Source organism: Vanellus vanellus, assembly GCF_965231255.1.
Source record: "Vanellus vanellus genome assembly, chromosome: 3".
In the NCBI taxonomy this organism is placed as follows: Eukaryota; Metazoa; Chordata; class Aves; order Charadriiformes; family Charadriidae; genus Vanellus; species Vanellus vanellus.
The window spans coordinates 54,634,892-54,653,565 of record NC_138907.1 but is presented as its reverse complement, the minus strand read 5'-3'; the positions used below and the strand labels follow the sequence as shown (position 1 = coordinate 54,653,565).

Here is an 18,674-nt window from a genome sequence, read left to right as displayed (position 1 = left end):
TAGAAGTACACAAAGTCCTTCAACAGCAGAGACTGCAGTTCCCTTTCAGCATTTCATCATAGTAGAAAGCAGTAAAAATAAGATCGCAGGAGGTCAGACTTGACAGAAGTACACCTCAAAGGAAAAGAACACCCTGATAAGGAAACCCAGGGAAAAGGGCCTTTGAAATATGTCCTATTCTCTTTGCGGATATCTATTTTCAAGAGGTCTATTACAAAACATGCATTATGTACCAGGGATGGTTTAGATTGGATGTTAGAAAAAATTTCTTCACTGAAAGGATTGTCAAGCGTTGGAAAAGGCTGCCCAGGGAAGTGTTTGAGTTACCGTCCTTGGAGGTATTTAAAAGATGTGTAGATGTAGTACTGAGGGACATGGTTTAGTAGTAGCTTGGCCGTGCTACGTTAACAGTTGGACTTGATGATCTTAAAGGTCTCTTCCAACCATAATGATTCTATGCATGGAGGAAGCAAGAGGCAAATAATGTTGTATATAACTGCCTTTGCATCAAGACTATGCTGTGGAAAGAAAAAGTCAGATTTCCCGAGAGTCACTTGTCATCAGTGTATTATTTTATCTGATTATGAAAATTGATTGTTAAATTACATTTTAGGTAGTAAGATGTGGGTATTTTTGGTCTTCCTTCATTGATCATTTTCATTTTTTCTGTGGCTCTCATACTAAGCACCATGCATTCTGGTCCAAATAAAGTGTACCATGACCTAGTGATGTTATGAGAAATATTACAACAAGGCTCAAGAAGATACTCCAAAATGCTTTTTCTTTAACTTACTTGTTCTTCTCCTAATTTTATCATTGTGTGGAAGTAATTTCTCATTGTGACAATATGACTTTTAATCACTTACATCATGTCAAAGTATTCAGGTACTACACGTTGGAGTGTATGTTCTTATAGAGAATTAAAATACTCTGATTTCATGGAATCACAGAGTTTCAGAGTTGGAAGGGACCTCTAGAGATCATCTAGTCCAACTCCCCTGCCAAAGCAGGATTGCCCAGAGCACATTACTCAGGACTGCGTCCAGGCGGGTCTTGAAAATCTCCAGGGAAGGGGACTCCACAACCTCCCTGGGCAGCCTGTGCCAGGGCTCTGTCACCCTCACCGTAAAGAAGTGTTTCCGTGTATTTGAACGGAACTTCCTGTGTTCTAACTTGTGCCCATTGCCCCTCGTCGTATCACTGGGAACCATTGAAAAGAGCCTGGCTCCATTCTCCTTCAACCCACCCTTTAGATACTTGTATGCCATAATAAGGTCTCCCCTCAGCCTTCTCTTCTCCAGGCTAAAGAGTCCCAGCTCTCTCAGCCTTTCCTCATAAGGCAGATGCTCCAAGCCCTTAATCATCTTAGTTGCCCTTTGCTGGACTCGCTCCAGCAGTTCCCTGTCCCTCTTGAACTGGGGAGCCCAAAACTGGACACAGTATTCCAGTTGTGGCCTCACCAGTGCCGAGTAGAGGGGGAGAATGACCTCCCTCGACCTACTGGCCACACTCTTCCCTATGCAGCCCAGGATTCCATTGGCCTTTTTGGCAACAAGGGCACATTGCTGGGTCATGGATAATTTACTGTCTACCACGACCCCCAGATCCTTCTCCTCCAAGCTACTTCCCAGCAGGTCCGCCCCTAACCTGTACTGGTGCCTAGCATTCTTCCTCCCCAGGTGCAGGACCTTGCACTTGCTTTTGTTGAACCTCATTAGGTTCTTCTCTGCCCAGCTCTCCAGCCTGTCCTGGTCACGCTGGATGGCAGCACGGCCCTCTGGGGTGTCAGCCACCCCACCCAGTTTGGTATCATCAGCAAACTTGCTGAGGATACACTCTGTCCCCTCATCCAGGTCATTAATGAATATATTAAACAAGATTGGACCAAGTATTGACCCCTGGGGGACACCACTGGTTACAGGCCTCCAACTAGACTCTGTGCCGCTGATCACAACCCTCTGAGTTCTGTCCCGCGGCCAACTCTCAATCCACCTCGCTGTCACCTCATCTAGCCCATACTTCCTCAGCTTCCTAATGAGGATGTTATGCTTCATAATGAGGACTTACAACACATTGAGTGGCAGTTCCAGCTGAAAGTACCACTGGCCTTCACCGCTTGTTCCTACTGCTGCACCCGAGCCCACAGCTCCCTAACAAATAAAATTTCAGATATGTTCCAACTTAGCCTTCAGTTGAGTGTGAAGTAGCATCAACAGTGCTGCAGACATGAAGATGACTGGTAGTAAAGGCATTAATCAGAAAACAGGTATTAAACATTCACATTTATACAGAAATTATTTATATTATGTCCAGTGCATGTAACTTCAGTATGGGCTAGACAGGAAAGTTCATACATTACAGGAAGAAGAGGGTTACATTCTTGTCCTATTTTCCTAACAATGTTTTTTGTCTTTTCATTCTATTATACCATGATTTGTCAAATTGTGAGGCATAGCTTTCTGTTAGGGACACTATTTGTCATTCCTTGTTGCAAAGTCTTCATTTTTCCTTATGCTCATCTTCACTCATGAAGATACCAGTCTGCTTTTAAGATATAGATGCTTTTGCATGAATTAGTCAAAGAAAATTCATCACAACTGTCTAGCCTAAACATTAGAAAAGATGAAATGAAGGAAAAACATTTTATTCCATGTATTTATATCAGAAAACTCACGCATGAGAGCATTATAATGTTTGTTAAGAAGCTGGATGTACTACAGTAGAGACTATGACTTTTTTTTTTTGCTATCCACAAATATTTTCCCATTTGATGAAAACGTGTTTTTTAATGGAATTCAGAGGGGAAGGTTAGAAAAGCTTAGACAGGGAGTCAGAAGAAGTCATAACAGGTTTGTTAAAACCCAAGAAATTTCTGTGAAGAATGCTTTCTTAACCAAATGGCATATTGCAGAACATTCCTGCAAAAAACCTCATGATGTTTAACTGATGACAAAAGTTCTCTGACCGTCATTCAAATATAGAACACTTCTTACACATACTCTTTGGAGCATGAATAGTATTAAAATTATTGTTGATGAACTTGTTAACCCAAGACCACCAAAGCAGTAACTTTCCACTATTAAGTGCAACTATGCCTCTCTTCTAGGTTCACAGTAAACCGAAGGACTCTCGAGGACTGATAAAATTAAGATCTCAGAACAGAACTACAATTATGAGAAGCAGAGAAATTGATTTCCAAACCAGCGATCATCTCCTGAAGGTTCAGAAGAATACCACAAGAAAATGAGATTTTGCTCAGATAGGTTTACAGCAGGGGCATCTGAGCTGAACAAATGTGCATCCAAATTTCAAACTGCTCCTTCAAATTCAGTCTATAAAGAATGATTATTATGTCAAACTGCATTCAAACAATAATAATAGATCTGAACTATAATCCTAAACTCCCAATGTTCCAGCTGTAAGCGCCTTATGAGCCAAACTGGGATCCAAACTTCATAGCTGTTGGATCCCTGCGATAGTTTAACTCTGAACTTTAAACCACAGTTCTTCAGAATTTTGTGAGTACTTCAGTATTGTACCTTAATGAAAGCATGTATTATTATCTTCAAATAAAGCAGAAGATGCCATTCAGTACAAAAATTACTTTCTTGTCCTCCCTGGCCTCTAAATCTCTGCATATTTTGTTTGTGTAACTGTCCCCTTTGGATAAGAGGACTGAGACCCAAATTCAGAAGTCCCTCTCACTCATAAATGTTGGTACAGAAGTTCAGCATGTTCATTCTTTTTCTTAAAACAAAGGCCATTTTCATAGATGAACAGGGAATTTCCTGTGCATTAAAATCAACAGCTAATTTGCCGGTAAAAATTATCATATACACCCCCTTTTACCATTGGGATGGACGGTTGTTTGGTCTTTGTATATGAGTAAACTCATTAATTGCAAAATAAACAACTTGATCAAGTGCATGAGCATTTAGCTGCTTTCAAGTTTTCAGCTTTCCCTGCCAGGTGGCAGTATGTTTGGGTTTGGTTTTTTGTTCTTCTGGTTGGTTGGTTGGTTTTGGGTGGGTTTTTTTAAGTTTTATTAGTTATGTAGATAGATTTAATTAAGCAAGAAAGAGGAAGCATTTAAAGGTGATCACAAGTGCTTCTCTGAAGCAATATATTTTAAATCTCAAATTCTTAGTACATTCATAGGTAGAATAATTTCATTATTAGGTTTTAAAACAGTAAATGAAAGTTATTGAGAACAGCAGCATTTCCTGACTAAAGCTGAACAATAACAATTTGTGTTTCCTCTTTAAAAAAGCTGACGACATCCATTAATAACTTAAAAGAGGCGGAGTCCTACTACACTGATTTAAAGAACAGAATTGATGACACAGTGAGGTTAAAACATTAATGTATTTTTACATTGAGAAAAGTCATATTTAATTCATCAGTAATTTAAAGGGTTCTATGCTTTCCAGGTTCAGCAATGCATTTTAATGAAGGCTTTTACCATAAAAGTGACACATAATTCGAAAAAGAAAATAGCATTGATAAAATTAATGTGGGACTATGTTTCTATCCCCAAGTACAGATGGATCAGCAGCCACCAAACTGAAATCTAAGCAAAACGTAGCAACACTGTTCTTGCTCTGCAGAACCTTCAATGTAGATGACTTTTTTTTTTTCCCAATAAGAAAATTGTCCTGGGAGTTAGCACAAACTATCAACCCACTGCATTGTCCACTTTGGCATAGAAGGATCTCTTTTCTAATCTGATAAAAGCAGAAAAGAAATACAAACTGGAACCTATAGAGCTGTGACTTCCCCAGTCATATGAAATAATGCTCCCTTTTGAAAACAAATGGCTGAAAAATGTCGACTTCCCTTACATCATCAAACGAACATCACCGATTTCTACAGCTGGTGCTTGGAATAAAGAAATTTTTGCAGTTATCCTTAGTGTCATACTTATTAGCTACTTTCACTGGGACTAAATACTGTGTTACAACTTATGAAGATTATACCATGCAGCCATAACCAAAGTTCCTGGCAGTCTTAATGAGGATGAGGTACTTACACGCTTCCTGTGGTGGAGCTACTGTCTGTGAGGAAGGAGCCATTGGTCCTTTCCATCTGCGCAAGCCTGAAAGGCAGGGAACGACCATGACTTTCAGAGAACATGCTGCACAATTTTAACAGAGGTACTGTGAAGATCAGTTCTACGTAGAAACAGCTCAGATATGGCAATCTTGGTATACATAAATAGGAATAAACTCCTAGATTTTGTGACAGAAACCTATAATCCAGAGGACTTTTATGAGAAACTTGTGCTATGATTAACTAATTCTGCTTGCCAAGCAACAAAGAACAAGTATATTTTCTATCTCTAGTATAATTATCATTAGCACCACCACAACTCTCATGGTAAAATTAGTTAAAGAGATGTTTTCGCAGATGGTTTTCTTTTTGAATTTTATAAAGCTGGACTAACAAAAGAGGATGAGTACTTTTCAAATACAGCACATGCAACGTCTGAAATTATGCTTGGCAAATAACATCACACTGTGGACAGACAAGTCCTGGTAAGCAACACAAAAAACAGTGTAATTACAGGGAGTCATGGCCTCTGGTTCTCATTTGGAAAGAACTAATCTAAAAGGACTGGATTATTATCCTTTACATGTAAGGCCATACTGCTCTAAAATTGCAGCAGAAATTTTCTATCTATTCAATTTTCTAGGAAAGCTATACCTTAAGACACATACGTAAAAATCTAAGAATGCTCAATGCTGTGCACATACACTGGACTGCACCAGATACAGCTATTTCCTTTTACTATAAAGCCATCTGAATTTCATGTATATTTTTGCAAGTGTGTTACGCATTATTACAGACATCTTCAAACTTCTTGTTTTAAGGAGCGTGCAAGGCCCTAAAGAAATGGGAAGTCTGGTGGTCGTCTTTTAACATGGAGCAAGCTGAAGTTCTCTTTGATTGCCTCATCCCACCATGGCTGGGGTGGGAAGTTGTGCTCCAACACCTCCCCTGAAGGGGAGGACAAGCTCCTAAGTGACAAGAGACATTCACATCATCTCTGTTCTGGGGCATCTCAAACAGATCTAGTTCATGGTGAGTAACGAGAGTGAGTCAGATGCTTACAAGTCACCTTTGTAATGCTGCTTATCTCAGCATCTTTAAGTCTTTGATGAAACATCATTTTCAAAATTAATCTTCACAGGCCCTTTGTCACATAGGGAAGTAGCACAAACCCCGTACTTTTCAGAGAGAAGAGCCTGCCCAGAATCTCTTAGCAGGCGAGTACCAGACATCCTGTCTCACAAACGCAGATTCTACCACGATCATCATGTTTTTAATCTCCATCATTTAGTGAGGGTTTGCTTGAAATAGGATGTGGAGCCAGGAGACAGCCCTGATCGTGGAGCAGAGGGAGCCAGGGAACGGACTCTAAGAGTTGCAAAGAGCCTTTAAGGCAGGGTACAAACTGAAAGCCCAGAAAGGGAATTAGAAGCAACTCAGAAGTGACACAGCACAACAGAATGGGGAGACGGTACTCGATTGCAGGTAGGGGACTTCGTTAACAGAAAACTGACAGTTGAATGTTTTTCAATCAGTGACAATAAAGGCTTTAAGCCCTAATATAATGGTTTCGGTAAGCACAGTCTTATTAAGGAAGCCCTGGTAATATTACTCAAAAGAAACTTAACTGAAAAGATCAGGACAACAAAAAATAGTTACTAGTTTATATATGAAATATATATCATAACAGATCCAACTAGAAAGCATACGATAAAATTTATATGAAAGATACAGATGGAGTGATGTCTTAATTTTTAGTTTTTACTACATCTTGAATAGCTTTAGATAGTTAACTTATACAATTATTAGTATTTTTTAAGTTTGTGAGATAGAAAATTCTCACATCTCTCTAGAGAAGTCTAATTTCTTTGCTCTTGCCTAGTTTGTAGTCCCGTCTGTGGGTTCTAATTGATTACAGCATAGCCCAAGTTATAGATTCAAAGAGATGTTGAGTGATTTAAATGAATTGCACGTTCCAAATAACTGAGAAAAGCACTACAACTTTGCCTTTGACAATGTACTATGCTACTTATGAAGGATGAAAATATTCATTGTTGAGGAAAAAAAAAATAATTGTGGAGGCTGACACTTGGTAGCCCCTCGGGGTTAGTTTCTGCCCCAAAGACCCTTCTGCTGCAAAGACCATCTGTTGGGTATCCTCGGTATTTAACAAACTGTTTCGAAGCTTTCTTGTGATGCCCATAAGAAAGAATTCAGTTATCTTAAACATAAGCTCTGAATATTTATACAAAAAGCTGAAAAAGTTACCATTGTTTATTAGTTGCAGAGATCAGATACAATAAGAACACCGAAAGCAAAACTAAGTCAGTTCCCATAGTAATATGGATCAGTTTCTTTGTGTCCTAAAAGTTGGGTGTTGTTACTTGTTTTTGAGAGAGTACCTCTGGTCAGTGCTTAACCATCACCAGCTCTCAATGTACAGAAGAGAGTTCAACAAAACACAGAAGCACTGAGATGGACATGGCAGAATAGACATTTTATCATCAAAGGACTAGGGTGACCCCATAAAAGACAGAACATAAAACATTTGTAATTATTATATGCTGTGCTAAAAGTCAATGGCAATGGATAGTGTCAACCTATCATAGAAGAAAACCTATGTCTAAAATCCTACAGGGAAAAATTATATATCCAACAAATTCAATTTATTTCCAAAGGTTAAAAATTAAGAAACAGAAGGCAAACAGCACATTTTAGAAATAATGCACAGTAATTCTGCAACAGTTTCCATTCTGTATGACAGACATCAGATTTAATGCCTCTACTTTACATTTAATATGATTGTATTCAGAAGCTGATTGTTTAAAAACATTTGACTTACTTCCGAGTACCGAGAATTACATCTTTTTAATAAATAATGTCTAGGCAGTAGAGTATATTAAAATCTGCAGGAATCAATCACAAAATGCAGCGTACTGGTGAGAAACTGTGCAACTCTTACCTAGTAGCATACTGCTCTATCCTGGAGTGTGTGTCATCATGAAACAGCTGTGGAGACTGGGAAGGACTAGGTTAAAAAAAAAAAAAAAAAAAAGAATGGTGTCTAAAGCAATTCACGATATAGACAACATTATTTTTTAAAGTGAGTTAGACTGATGACAAATAAATAAATGCACAATATTGCCAAGGAGGTTATTGCTTTGGGTCAGCCATGCCCCGTAGCTCATGCACATCAGATTAGCTGCAACCGAGCTAAAAGAAAACATCCAGTATACTAAGCTTTCCAGACAAAGGGGTTCTGCATACTCACTCATATTGCTCTGGCCACATACTGATGAGAGTGATAGGACTGTAAGGAAGACAAAAAAAAAAAAAAAAAAAAAAAAAAAAGAAAAAAGAGAGAAAGAAAGAAACAAACTATGAAACAAAAACTTTAGTGCCATTTAAGCAAGAGAAAGCCGGAGAAACACAAAATATTTTAACCACCAACCCACCCAGATTATTTGAATCAGCAACAATTGATATAGAAAAGAGACAGCAACAGATAATGCCATGTATCATGGAGAGACAGGAGACTGACTTACATACATCATTTTGTTAAATAAAAATCGATTTTTGAAAAAAATACCAAATCAGTGTTATTGATTGAACTGCAGTTCGTAAACCCTAATCAGTTCATTTTAATTCTGTTCAAGTACTGGTGCTTTCCTTTTAAACTAACTAGAAAATATATTTACAAAAAAAATTAGGGGAAAAAAACACCACTGACAACAAAAAAAACCCACCATAAGTCAAAGTTATCAATGCATATTTTCCTATTGCATAAAGATAATCAGAGGTAAATCCATATTGTATTATGCTCTGACACTTGAGTAACTATTTCGAATTTTAATTTTTTTAATTTTTGCATTTAAAGGAACGTGTTACTGAGCTTTGCCACCTGCAGGGGAGAGAACCAACACCAACAGTTTCCTCAGCACGATGCTGGATATTTAGCTGTACATTTCCCACATGACTCAGCCAAGACAGTTTTATCCTGACCTGTGATTACAGTTTTGACACTCCAATTTCTGGCACCGTTCTCAAACTTTCCTCACATCAAGGCAGCTTTGTTTTCCTGTGTTGGTGACTTTGGTTTGGTTTTGTTTTTAAATAAAGACCAGCTGAAGACTCCCCCAGTGAGTAACATTTTAAGATGTGAACGCGTGTTGCTTCCTTAGAAGCCAGGCCATCAGTAATGCCAGTTTTCAGATTACTTCCCCCTGTTTCTTAAACCGCTAATGGGCAGGTTTGGTGTGTTTATTGTAAATAAAACGGACGGTCCTCCCTGGTCATGAAATGGGCAGTGGCACCGGGCAGTTGCATGCAAGCAGAGCGTATATGTTGAAGCTTCGCCTCTGCTGTTGCTAGCTAAGCGGTGCCCTGTTTGGGCGAGACAGTAGTACCGCAGCCTCCAGGATGTCAAGGAGAGTCAATCCACGAAACTACTTCTAGCACCCTGTCAACACAGCTTAATTTTGCCCTCTAAAGAGCGTCCTTTGCTGACAGCTACCAAGTAACTAAATAGAGTGGAGTAATTCTGCCAGCACCATCAGTAACGTTGTGGAGACACTGAGAGTGCTCTCTTTTATTAGGCCACCTCTATTTCTGAAGCCTGTAGGAACCTAATTAGCTCAGAGTTTTCTAACTCCAGGGACTTTGAGATAACCAAATAAGCAGTGCAGTTCCAAAAGCCCAGTCTCCCCAAAGCCATTGAAGTGTTCTCTGTAAAACAGCCATTCAGCCCCCTCCGACATTATCTGCTAACGTCCATGGCTTTATGATAAAATGCCTACAAAAATCAAAGTATAAAATACATTACTTTTTCAAAAACAGGCAAGATGTGCAAATAATACAAAACCATTCATAGCACAAGGCTCTGCAACTGCTGTTGATTATTTCTGGGGTTTCGCTTTTTTTTGGTTTTGTTTTTAAATAAAGACCAGCTGAAGACTCCCCCAGTGAGTAACATTTTAAGATTTGAACGCGTGTTGCTTCCTTAGAAGCCAGGCCATCAGTAATGCCAGTTTTCAGATTACTTCCCCCTGTTTCTTAAACCGCTAATGGGCAGGTTTGGTGAGTTTATTGTAAATAAAATGGACGGTCCTCCCTGGTCATGAAATGGACAGTGGAAACAATTCCATTGTTTCTAATGGAATAGGCCAGTGACCCCAGCAGCAATTACTCTATAGTCAAGCTTACGTCTCCAGGTTGTCACCCTCCAATACTGTTTGCACAGGTAGGTAGCCAAGTCGGGGATGCTTTGCAAAATACTTCTTTGAGCGGAACTTATTCTTCAGCACCTTCGTGAAGTCCCGTACATCTTCTCCAGATGTCGTCTTAAAAAGATAAAAGAAATTAAATTGAATGCTGCTAAATAGCACTGCATAATAGTGCTGCTTCTGTCTTGAAAAAGGATACAAGGAAGAACTTCAAAATGTTAATGATGTTGAAATTGCTTTTTTAGTGTCCCGAAATACGCTACAATAATAACGGTAATGCATCTACAAATTCTCTTCTATTGGAAAAAGCAACGAAGCTTCAAATTCTTGGCAATAAATGCATTGGATTTACCAATTACTTTATAAATTAGAGCAAAACTGAAACAGGTAAGCATTTATAACCAGTCTTACAAACCAAAAATATTTAATTTTTCAGAAAAAAAAAGGCAAATCAGTTTGCCAAATATAAGGAGATACTCTTAGCCATTGAAAGTAATTTTGACAGTATACTCATACGCATGAAGCTTGTGACTCATCCCACTGACAGAAAAACCTTGTAATGGCTCTGCTGAAAAAAGACAGCTAACAGTAATGGCTTTTTTTAAAAAAAAAAAAAAAGCTAACACAGCCCTCTATATTCACAAAGTGCCACAAAATACTCACTGCCTCCCATGCTATACCTAAACTGGAGAACTTTAACACGAGATGGGAGCAGTACGTGCTAAACCATCCTCTGCTGCAAGGGCCAAGTTTTCCACGAGCATTTTCTCAAATTACCAGATCTCTTCCTACAGGTTTCTGCCACTGTGTCATTCCAGAGTCAAGCCCCCCCCCCAGAGATGAAGTGACAGCCATTGTACAGGCGCCATTCAAAGGCGCAGTCAGAGGCAGGCCCGGTAAGAACAATCAGTGCCTGAAGTGACAAACTCACAGACCAATTCGGTCGCCTCCTTACTACCGCAGGATAAGACTAGTACAAAAATTAGCCACAAGGTTCTGCAAGTCTAAATTTACAAGTTACAATCAGCAACGCCCACCCCACCCCAGCAGCTTTTTTACTGGTCCCCACTGATGCAGCCTCTTCCAAAACAGACAAATGCTTAGCCCCATCCATCACCTCCATATGAAATTAATTGTGTTCTTTAGACAGAATTAGAATTGATGCAACTGCTTTTAAAAATCACTTTAACTGGAAATAATCACAGCAATAACGGCAGCACTGCTTCGGTAATACTATTCAGTTAACTTCTGCTACAAAAGTAGCGATACAAGCAAAACACGCAGGCATAAAATACAAGGTGAAAACGGCAATAAAGAGATCTGCAGGAAGAAACAGTAGTACACAGTATGCCTTTAAAGTAAAGTATATGTGCTTACAGACTGTACTGAGTACTTAAACAGAATGGTCCCCGTCACATGTGCAGTTGCTATTAAGCATTTCCTCTTGCAACTGCAGTAAAGAAAAAGAGGCCGTTCACCTCCTGCGTTAGATGAAGATTTGCAATGGCTTCTACAGATTTCCAGCCCAAACCTTGTAACAAACTAGACTGTATTTCTGTATCTTCTGCTTTGGGAGCAGCCTGTTAACATAAAAGGATGCCAAAGCGGATGGATATCCATAGGGAAAACAGAGCGAAAGATACTTCAGTTTTGTAAATTTTTCCATTGCGTAGTACAAAGAGGCCTAGAAGCAGGTCAGACAAACTATTCTCTGATGTTGTTATCTATTGTCAAAACATAAAAATACTTCCCTATTCACCTATGTATTTTAACAGAGAAGAGAAGACTCTGGGGAGACCTTATAGCAACTTTCCAGTATCTGAAGGGCTCCTACAAGAAAGCTGGACAGGGACTTTTTAAAAGGGCATGTAGTGGTAGGATGAGGGGGAATGGCTTCAAACTAGAAGAGGGGAGATTTAGAATAGATATTAGGAAGAAATTCTTTACTGTGAGGGTGGTGAGACACTGGCACAGGTTGCCCAGGGAAGTTGTGGAGGCCCCATCCCTGGAGGTGTTCAAGGCCAGGCTGGATGGGGCTTTGAGCAACCTGGTCTAGTGGGAGGTGTCCCTGCCCATGGCAGGGGGGTTGGAACTAGATGATCTTCGAGGTCCCTTCCAACCTAAACCATTCTATGGTTCTATGATAATATATGCAGTTACAAACTCTGTAATGCAGATCAGATGAGCAGTAAAAGTTGTAGATAATCAAACTGATGTTGGTAAGAGTTTCCCACATGTGGCTTTAACAAGTAACAACAAACACAGCAAATTTGGAATTAAGAGGTGTTTCAACCCCCGAATTTTAATACAGGTAAATTCGGGGAAGGCTCACAAAATCATTTTCAGGAAGCATCTGCTCCAATCACTGCATCATCCAAACAAGGAACGTGAGGCAGCCCAAAGGGCTGCTTGTTCTCACGCAACAGTAACTCCAGCAGATGGAACTCTGTCCCAAGGCCAAGGAATGAAATGTACCTCCACAATGCAGAAATAAATATCTACAGAGATGCCCAACTTTTCCTCTGGTGTATTCTTTACTTGGTATGACAGCCTGACCGAGTTCCTTGGAAAGAATAATACAACTCTGTACTGACTGAGAACAATAAACGCTAACTGGTGAAATTTGAGCAGATTTGGAAGAACTATTTTAATTTACATGCAACTAATATGCAACTCTTAGAATTATTTCTTCTATGCATTTTGCATATAACCACGCCACACAATCCAATCCAAAAACATGCCAAGAGAGATGTACTGTAACATTTTACTTCTGAACACGAATAGCCAGGCACTGTTGCGCAGAAACCATCTACTAAATTAAAACCAACAGGTAGCTTATACACATCCTTACATAATGGCATCTTGGCTATTTCCACAAAAGTCAATAGCAAAAATATCACTGTAGTTACAGAACTACTTCAAAAGCAAAGAAAAAAAAAAAATCCTTTCCTTCACTGAAAATTTCAGCCAAAAGACTGCACTTTCAAACTCAATTTAAAGCATCAGTTCTCAGAAAAACACAAAGTTCAGGAAGGAATGACTAAGATCCACAGCTGGCATACATAAATAACTAAAAAAACATCTGTAGCGGAAGGTCTCAGGGAGAAAATCCGCAACAACTGACAAACTGGCATTAGCACTCTTCAATATACCAGCCAGGCATAAATGGAGTCATAACGGACTTTGTTTTATTCTTTAATAGAAGCCCTAGTAGAGATAGTGTGAATTTGATACCATTTGATACTCTTCAAATGCTTTAATAAATTTTAAGGTCTGCAGTTTAAAAAACAAACAAACAAACAAAAAAACCCCAAAACAACAAACAAACAATTATTTTTACATCTCTACATTTTTATTTCTTGACACTTTCTTTGTCTCTAACATTTGGGTATAATCTGTATCACGAGCGTGACTGTTCTTGATGCAAAACAAAATTCTTAGACCTACTTATGGCAACAGCTACGATGTGTGCAGGTATGATGATAGCTGCATCTTAAAGCAGCTGTCAGCTAGGTACCACTAGGAGGATGGAAAACTCCTCAGTGTAGGACGTGAGGTAGAGAGACAGATACTGCATTTCTTTAACTTTTTTTTTTTTAATTGACATTTAAGAATACAATTCACTAATAACTTAAACACATGTTTAAGTGCATACATTCATTCCCATTCAACAAAGCATCCACACTTTTAAAAAGCATCTCTCATCCCTTAGATAGAGGCATGAGATAGGATAGCACAAAAACTAGGTTATTAAAGGTATAATAACTGTATTTATGGCTGTCACTGCCACGTCAGTGATGTTTGCACTGCATAACATTGTGAAGATTACCCTTCTGTGACCACTTTCAAATAGGGGTATTTCATAGCAATTTCTCACCAAGAGGAGAGATTGATCAGAAATCATGTGTATATTTTAGTTTACTGCAATGAAATCAAGCTGTAACTTCACAAGTAACCAACTCACCTCATAATTTAACAACTTAAGTTGCAAAAAGCTAGCAGATCACGTAAGCCAGCTGCCTGAGCAACTGTAAGAGTGAGACCTAGAGGAAAGCACGTTGCCCAGCTGCAAGATATCAAAGACTAACCTGGACCAGATAGCTATTCTTCTCAAGGCAAAGAGTAATCTCTGAACTCCACAGCTGGAAGCAATGTTCTGCGTGCAAAATAGCCAGATTTAACCATTCTTGCTGCTTTCTTTCATCTTCCCCACAGAACAATCACATTTCGATAACAGTGAAGCGTCATGCTTTGTGCACTGATAAGCATGTCAAGATGAAACCACTGACTTACTTACGCCAGTTTGTTGCTTATAAAACACTGAGGCTGCTTAATGTTCAGGAATGTATCTGTCTTCTCTGGGTGTCAGTAGCAATCAGATTTTCACATGACTTACCTAGAGGAGAAGTCTTAACAGGCACTATTGTAGACAAACTTTATTGTGCCTGGAAAAAAAATTCAGTCTAGGGTAAACTATCATTCGACCAATAATTTCCGATGTCTTGCATATCGTGTTCTGAGCTCTTTCAGCTCTTCTGATCATCTGGAATATGAAGGGGCTAACCTTTGCTGCCATCGTTTTGTATAGAAAGGCTACTGAAAAAACAGTTCCCAAAATAAGGGGCTGTGCAAGGTGAGTTTAGTGGCACAGAACTACAGAAATCAATTATACTTTCATTGAGGTCAGGAAGTAACACTACCTGCAATAAGAAAATTTTCAGAACTGCTGATTTGACATTTGTACGTTACCTCAGAAAAGCTGCTTCTAAGAATAATACTGTGGAATATAGGAATTGCAAAGTGGAAACAGCTTGGAGAAAAAAAACCCGAAGCAGTAACTATTTCCATCTGAAATTCAAAGTACCCATTGGTACAGAAAGTCACATTAATATATTACAAGTACTGCTACTGAGAGAATTTCCATTCCAGAACAAGCTAAAAGTAAATCACGTAGGTACTTATTTAAGAGTATTCCTGAATTAGATACTAGGAAAATCTTACAAAATTTTTACACATCTTTGTGTAAATTCCACATAATAAAAATCCCATTTCTCCATCTATTCAGAGAAAGAGTATTTAAAGGTGAAAAAAATAACTACAACAACTTTGCATTTCTACTACTTAGAGACAGTAATGGTTTCAGTTTCTTATCTCACCCATCTCTAAATCTTGAATGAAAGAAAAAAAGATATAACCAAAGCCATTATCATGAATTTTTGCATTTCCAGCATCAAGAAAAGTAAATTGCAAGCTAGGGTGAATGCTAACTAGCATTACAGATTAGGATTCGGTGACTACAAATAACTATCAGGTATAAAAAACCCGATTCTGAAATTATGAAGTCATTCTCACGTGACGCAAATATCACGAAATTTATTAAAACAGAGAATCCTCCCCTTGCAAATTTAATTTTAAAAACAGATTCCTTAAGCTGTTGTCCAAATTACTTTAAATTTAGGTAGAAGTAACTGAGCTTCTAAGAAATCCCTTCAAACCCTAGACTGAACTGCTTACCAGAATACAATTAAAAGGTCTTCCCTCCATCTGGAACTAAGCTCCAGTTCTAAATGTCAGATTTATTAACCGGGGAAGCAATTCTTTTTCTAATTATTGCCATATTATTGATATTAATGCATTAATATACATTAAAAGTAAGAGAGAGAAGCTAGATTTTATTAAGGCAGTTTGATAAGTACACGTATTTGTACTCTGCTTTGCAACAGAGGCCACAAAAGTAACATTTTAACATCAGCAGGCTTTGAAATTGGTTGAAAAGGTAGAGTAGATGCACTCTTCTTATTCAGGCTATCTGTACTGTAATATGATGCATTCTAAGGAACAATTCATTAGCCTTTGGTACCGTTTTATTTATTTATTTTATTTCATAGATCCAGCTCTGTGCTATTTTTGGGGCATTATTCTATTTAAACATGTAAGCTATTCTAACTTAGTGCAAATAATGTTGCAATTCTTGACTATTATATTGCATTAAATGAGTTCAATATGTAGAGAGGTTTAGCAACAAATTAGTACACCAACCACAGTGCGTTATTACAAACAGTAATACAAAATAACATTGGATTCTTTTTGTGAAATCAATTCTTTATTCCTGACCTAATTCAGATGAGATTAGTTAAAATGGATTGCCTGTAGGTACTGATTATGGAAGTCAAACAGGCATATAAGTTGGTTCATACAATGGCTCGTTTCTTTTTACAGAAACGGAGCTAGCAAGACCCAAGAAAAATTTCAACTCCCACATTCAGCTTCCAAATTAATGGGGGTCAGTGCTGGACCTTTAATTTTATGCATCACCTAAACTGTATGTCATCTTTTTTATTCTGCTCTACTTTAAACTGCCCCAATTTCCTGCCTTTACCTCCTATACCCTTGCCTGCCTTCATTCACTTTAATCGAGAATGTCATCTTATTCCTCTTATTACGCCATAGTGGATTCACTTCACTCCTTCCACATTTCATGGAAAGAAGAGACTTTTGCCTCAGGTTACCTTATTTTGCACTTACTATTGCTTTAAAACTATATTCTTTTTGCAGCAGGAATAGAAATGTTCATTGTAATACAAGCCGTCCCTAGTCCCAGGGACAGTGGGGATTCCAGCCATTTCCAGAATATATTTTTCTGTATGACAGTCTTTCCTTGCAGATGAAATGGCTCACGGTTACATAATGTGAACACGTGTAACAACTGAAAATTTCTCTCGGATATCAACTCTGCTGCTTCCGACAAAACCCAGAAGTCATCAGAAATGTACCATCCTGTTCTGGGGACAGTACCATACCCCATATTAGATGTAATCTGTATTTGACTAATGCAACTGAAAGGGCATCTTATTCTGTGGACTAGAAGCATTATCTATTTTGACATACCTCATACTTTTTTTTTTTTCTATATTTTCTATATATTATAGGCATTAACAAACAACATTTCTGTTCCATGACCGTGACATAAACTAAAGGTGAGGTTTGAGAGAACTTTATGAGGGGGGAAAAAAAAAAAAGAATCTAAGAAAAATAAATCTCAAACATGTTCAGATTGTTTGGGTTACGCTGGCTAAGGAGGTAAGTAAACAATCAGTATCACCATGTTTTTAATGATTTCTAATAAAGGAAGAAAACACCGTAGATCTCCAGATCCTGAGGGTTAGAACAGTCATGTGGGTATGGGCAAAACTGGGCCTACGTCACAACACGAAAACAGTATAAAACAAACCCAGAAAATGACCCAGATGTGTGAAAAAAATATTTTAAAAAGGAACTAAACTTCAACCCAAGCTGATTTTAAACATTACAGGTTCCAAGAATAAATATTAGGATTCGGGAAAACATAGAACTTTTTCTTATTGGGTACTTTTATAAATTAATCTCACAGCTGCTAACGTACTAACGCTTCTTATTACTTTTATATTCTTATGCAAATAAGAATATAAAATGTTAGCATAGGCTTCACTGTACCTTGAAATCTGACATCTAATCATGTCCAGATCCCTGACCTGCAGAGTCTGGCCTAAATCCTGACCAGACCTCTGTTTTGTATAGACTCCCCAGCTGCAACTATTAAAGAATTGTAATTAATAAAGACTGGTTGATTTTAGTTTTCTTTTTCTTAATACTTGTGACTGATCTACAAATCAGGCAAGCATTTGTGAAAGAATAGAATTCATGGATTTTAGGCAAAATGAGCATCATTTATATAGTCTGTTGTAGACAGATATCCTCGGGTTAAGGGTCGATGAAATTGTTAACTTGGGCTTCCAGTCACTTAATGTGGACGACACCCACCCACCGTGCCATCAAATTATTTCAAAAAGAACAAATCAAAACCACAGAAAGCCACACAAATAAAAATAGAGACTTAGTGATGATCAAAAAAATTCCCGTTGTATAAATAAAGTTACAGGCCAGGCAATACTCTGAATTACGCCAAGGACATTTCTATGCCCAGCCAGAAATACAGATGGAACATCTTTTTGTACATCTTCAGTTGCAATAGGAAAATATTACACTGTATGTCAAGAAACATAAAATCTGTATCTAAATCAGATAAAGAATCTGTATTGCAGAGAAACATTATAGACCATACTCATATTCAACACACTCATCACTGTTACGTAAAAATACGTTATTTAGCACATGCAACATTTCCCCCCCTCTAAATATCTGCTGTAATTTCAAAACATAGCCCTTAAACAGCCAATAACTGTTTTAAGAAGGTGAGAAGGGAAAAGAGGAGACAGAAAATGAAAACCCCTGACATAATCTAATGAATATTAGAACTGGCTGAAAACCAACAAATCTACTCCAAAACAATTTCTGCAGAACGTACACTAGCATGAAAATTTATCAATCAAATCCTAACATTAGGGTAAAGAATTAATGAAAATA

The 18,674-nt window shown here is 38.2% G+C and overlaps 1 protein-coding gene across 1 annotated transcript in view; it reads right to left on the bottom strand.

Moving 5' to 3' along the window:
• LOC309669917 (utrophin-like) overlaps positions 1 to 18,674 on the bottom strand; it is a 245,502-nt gene that overhangs the window by 12,644 nt on the left and 214,184 nt on the right. The window contains exons 29-32 of the mRNA XM_082480714.1: positions 10,252 to 10,388; positions 8,321 to 8,359; positions 8,012 to 8,077; positions 5,030 to 5,095 (exon numbers count right to left, since the gene is read on the bottom strand). Of these exons, the coding sequence (XP_082336840.1) occupies positions 5,030 to 5,095; positions 8,012 to 8,077; positions 8,321 to 8,359; positions 10,252 to 10,388 (308 nt within the window). The remainder of the gene's footprint in view (positions 1 to 5,029; positions 5,096 to 8,011; positions 8,078 to 8,320; positions 8,360 to 10,251; positions 10,389 to 18,674) is intronic.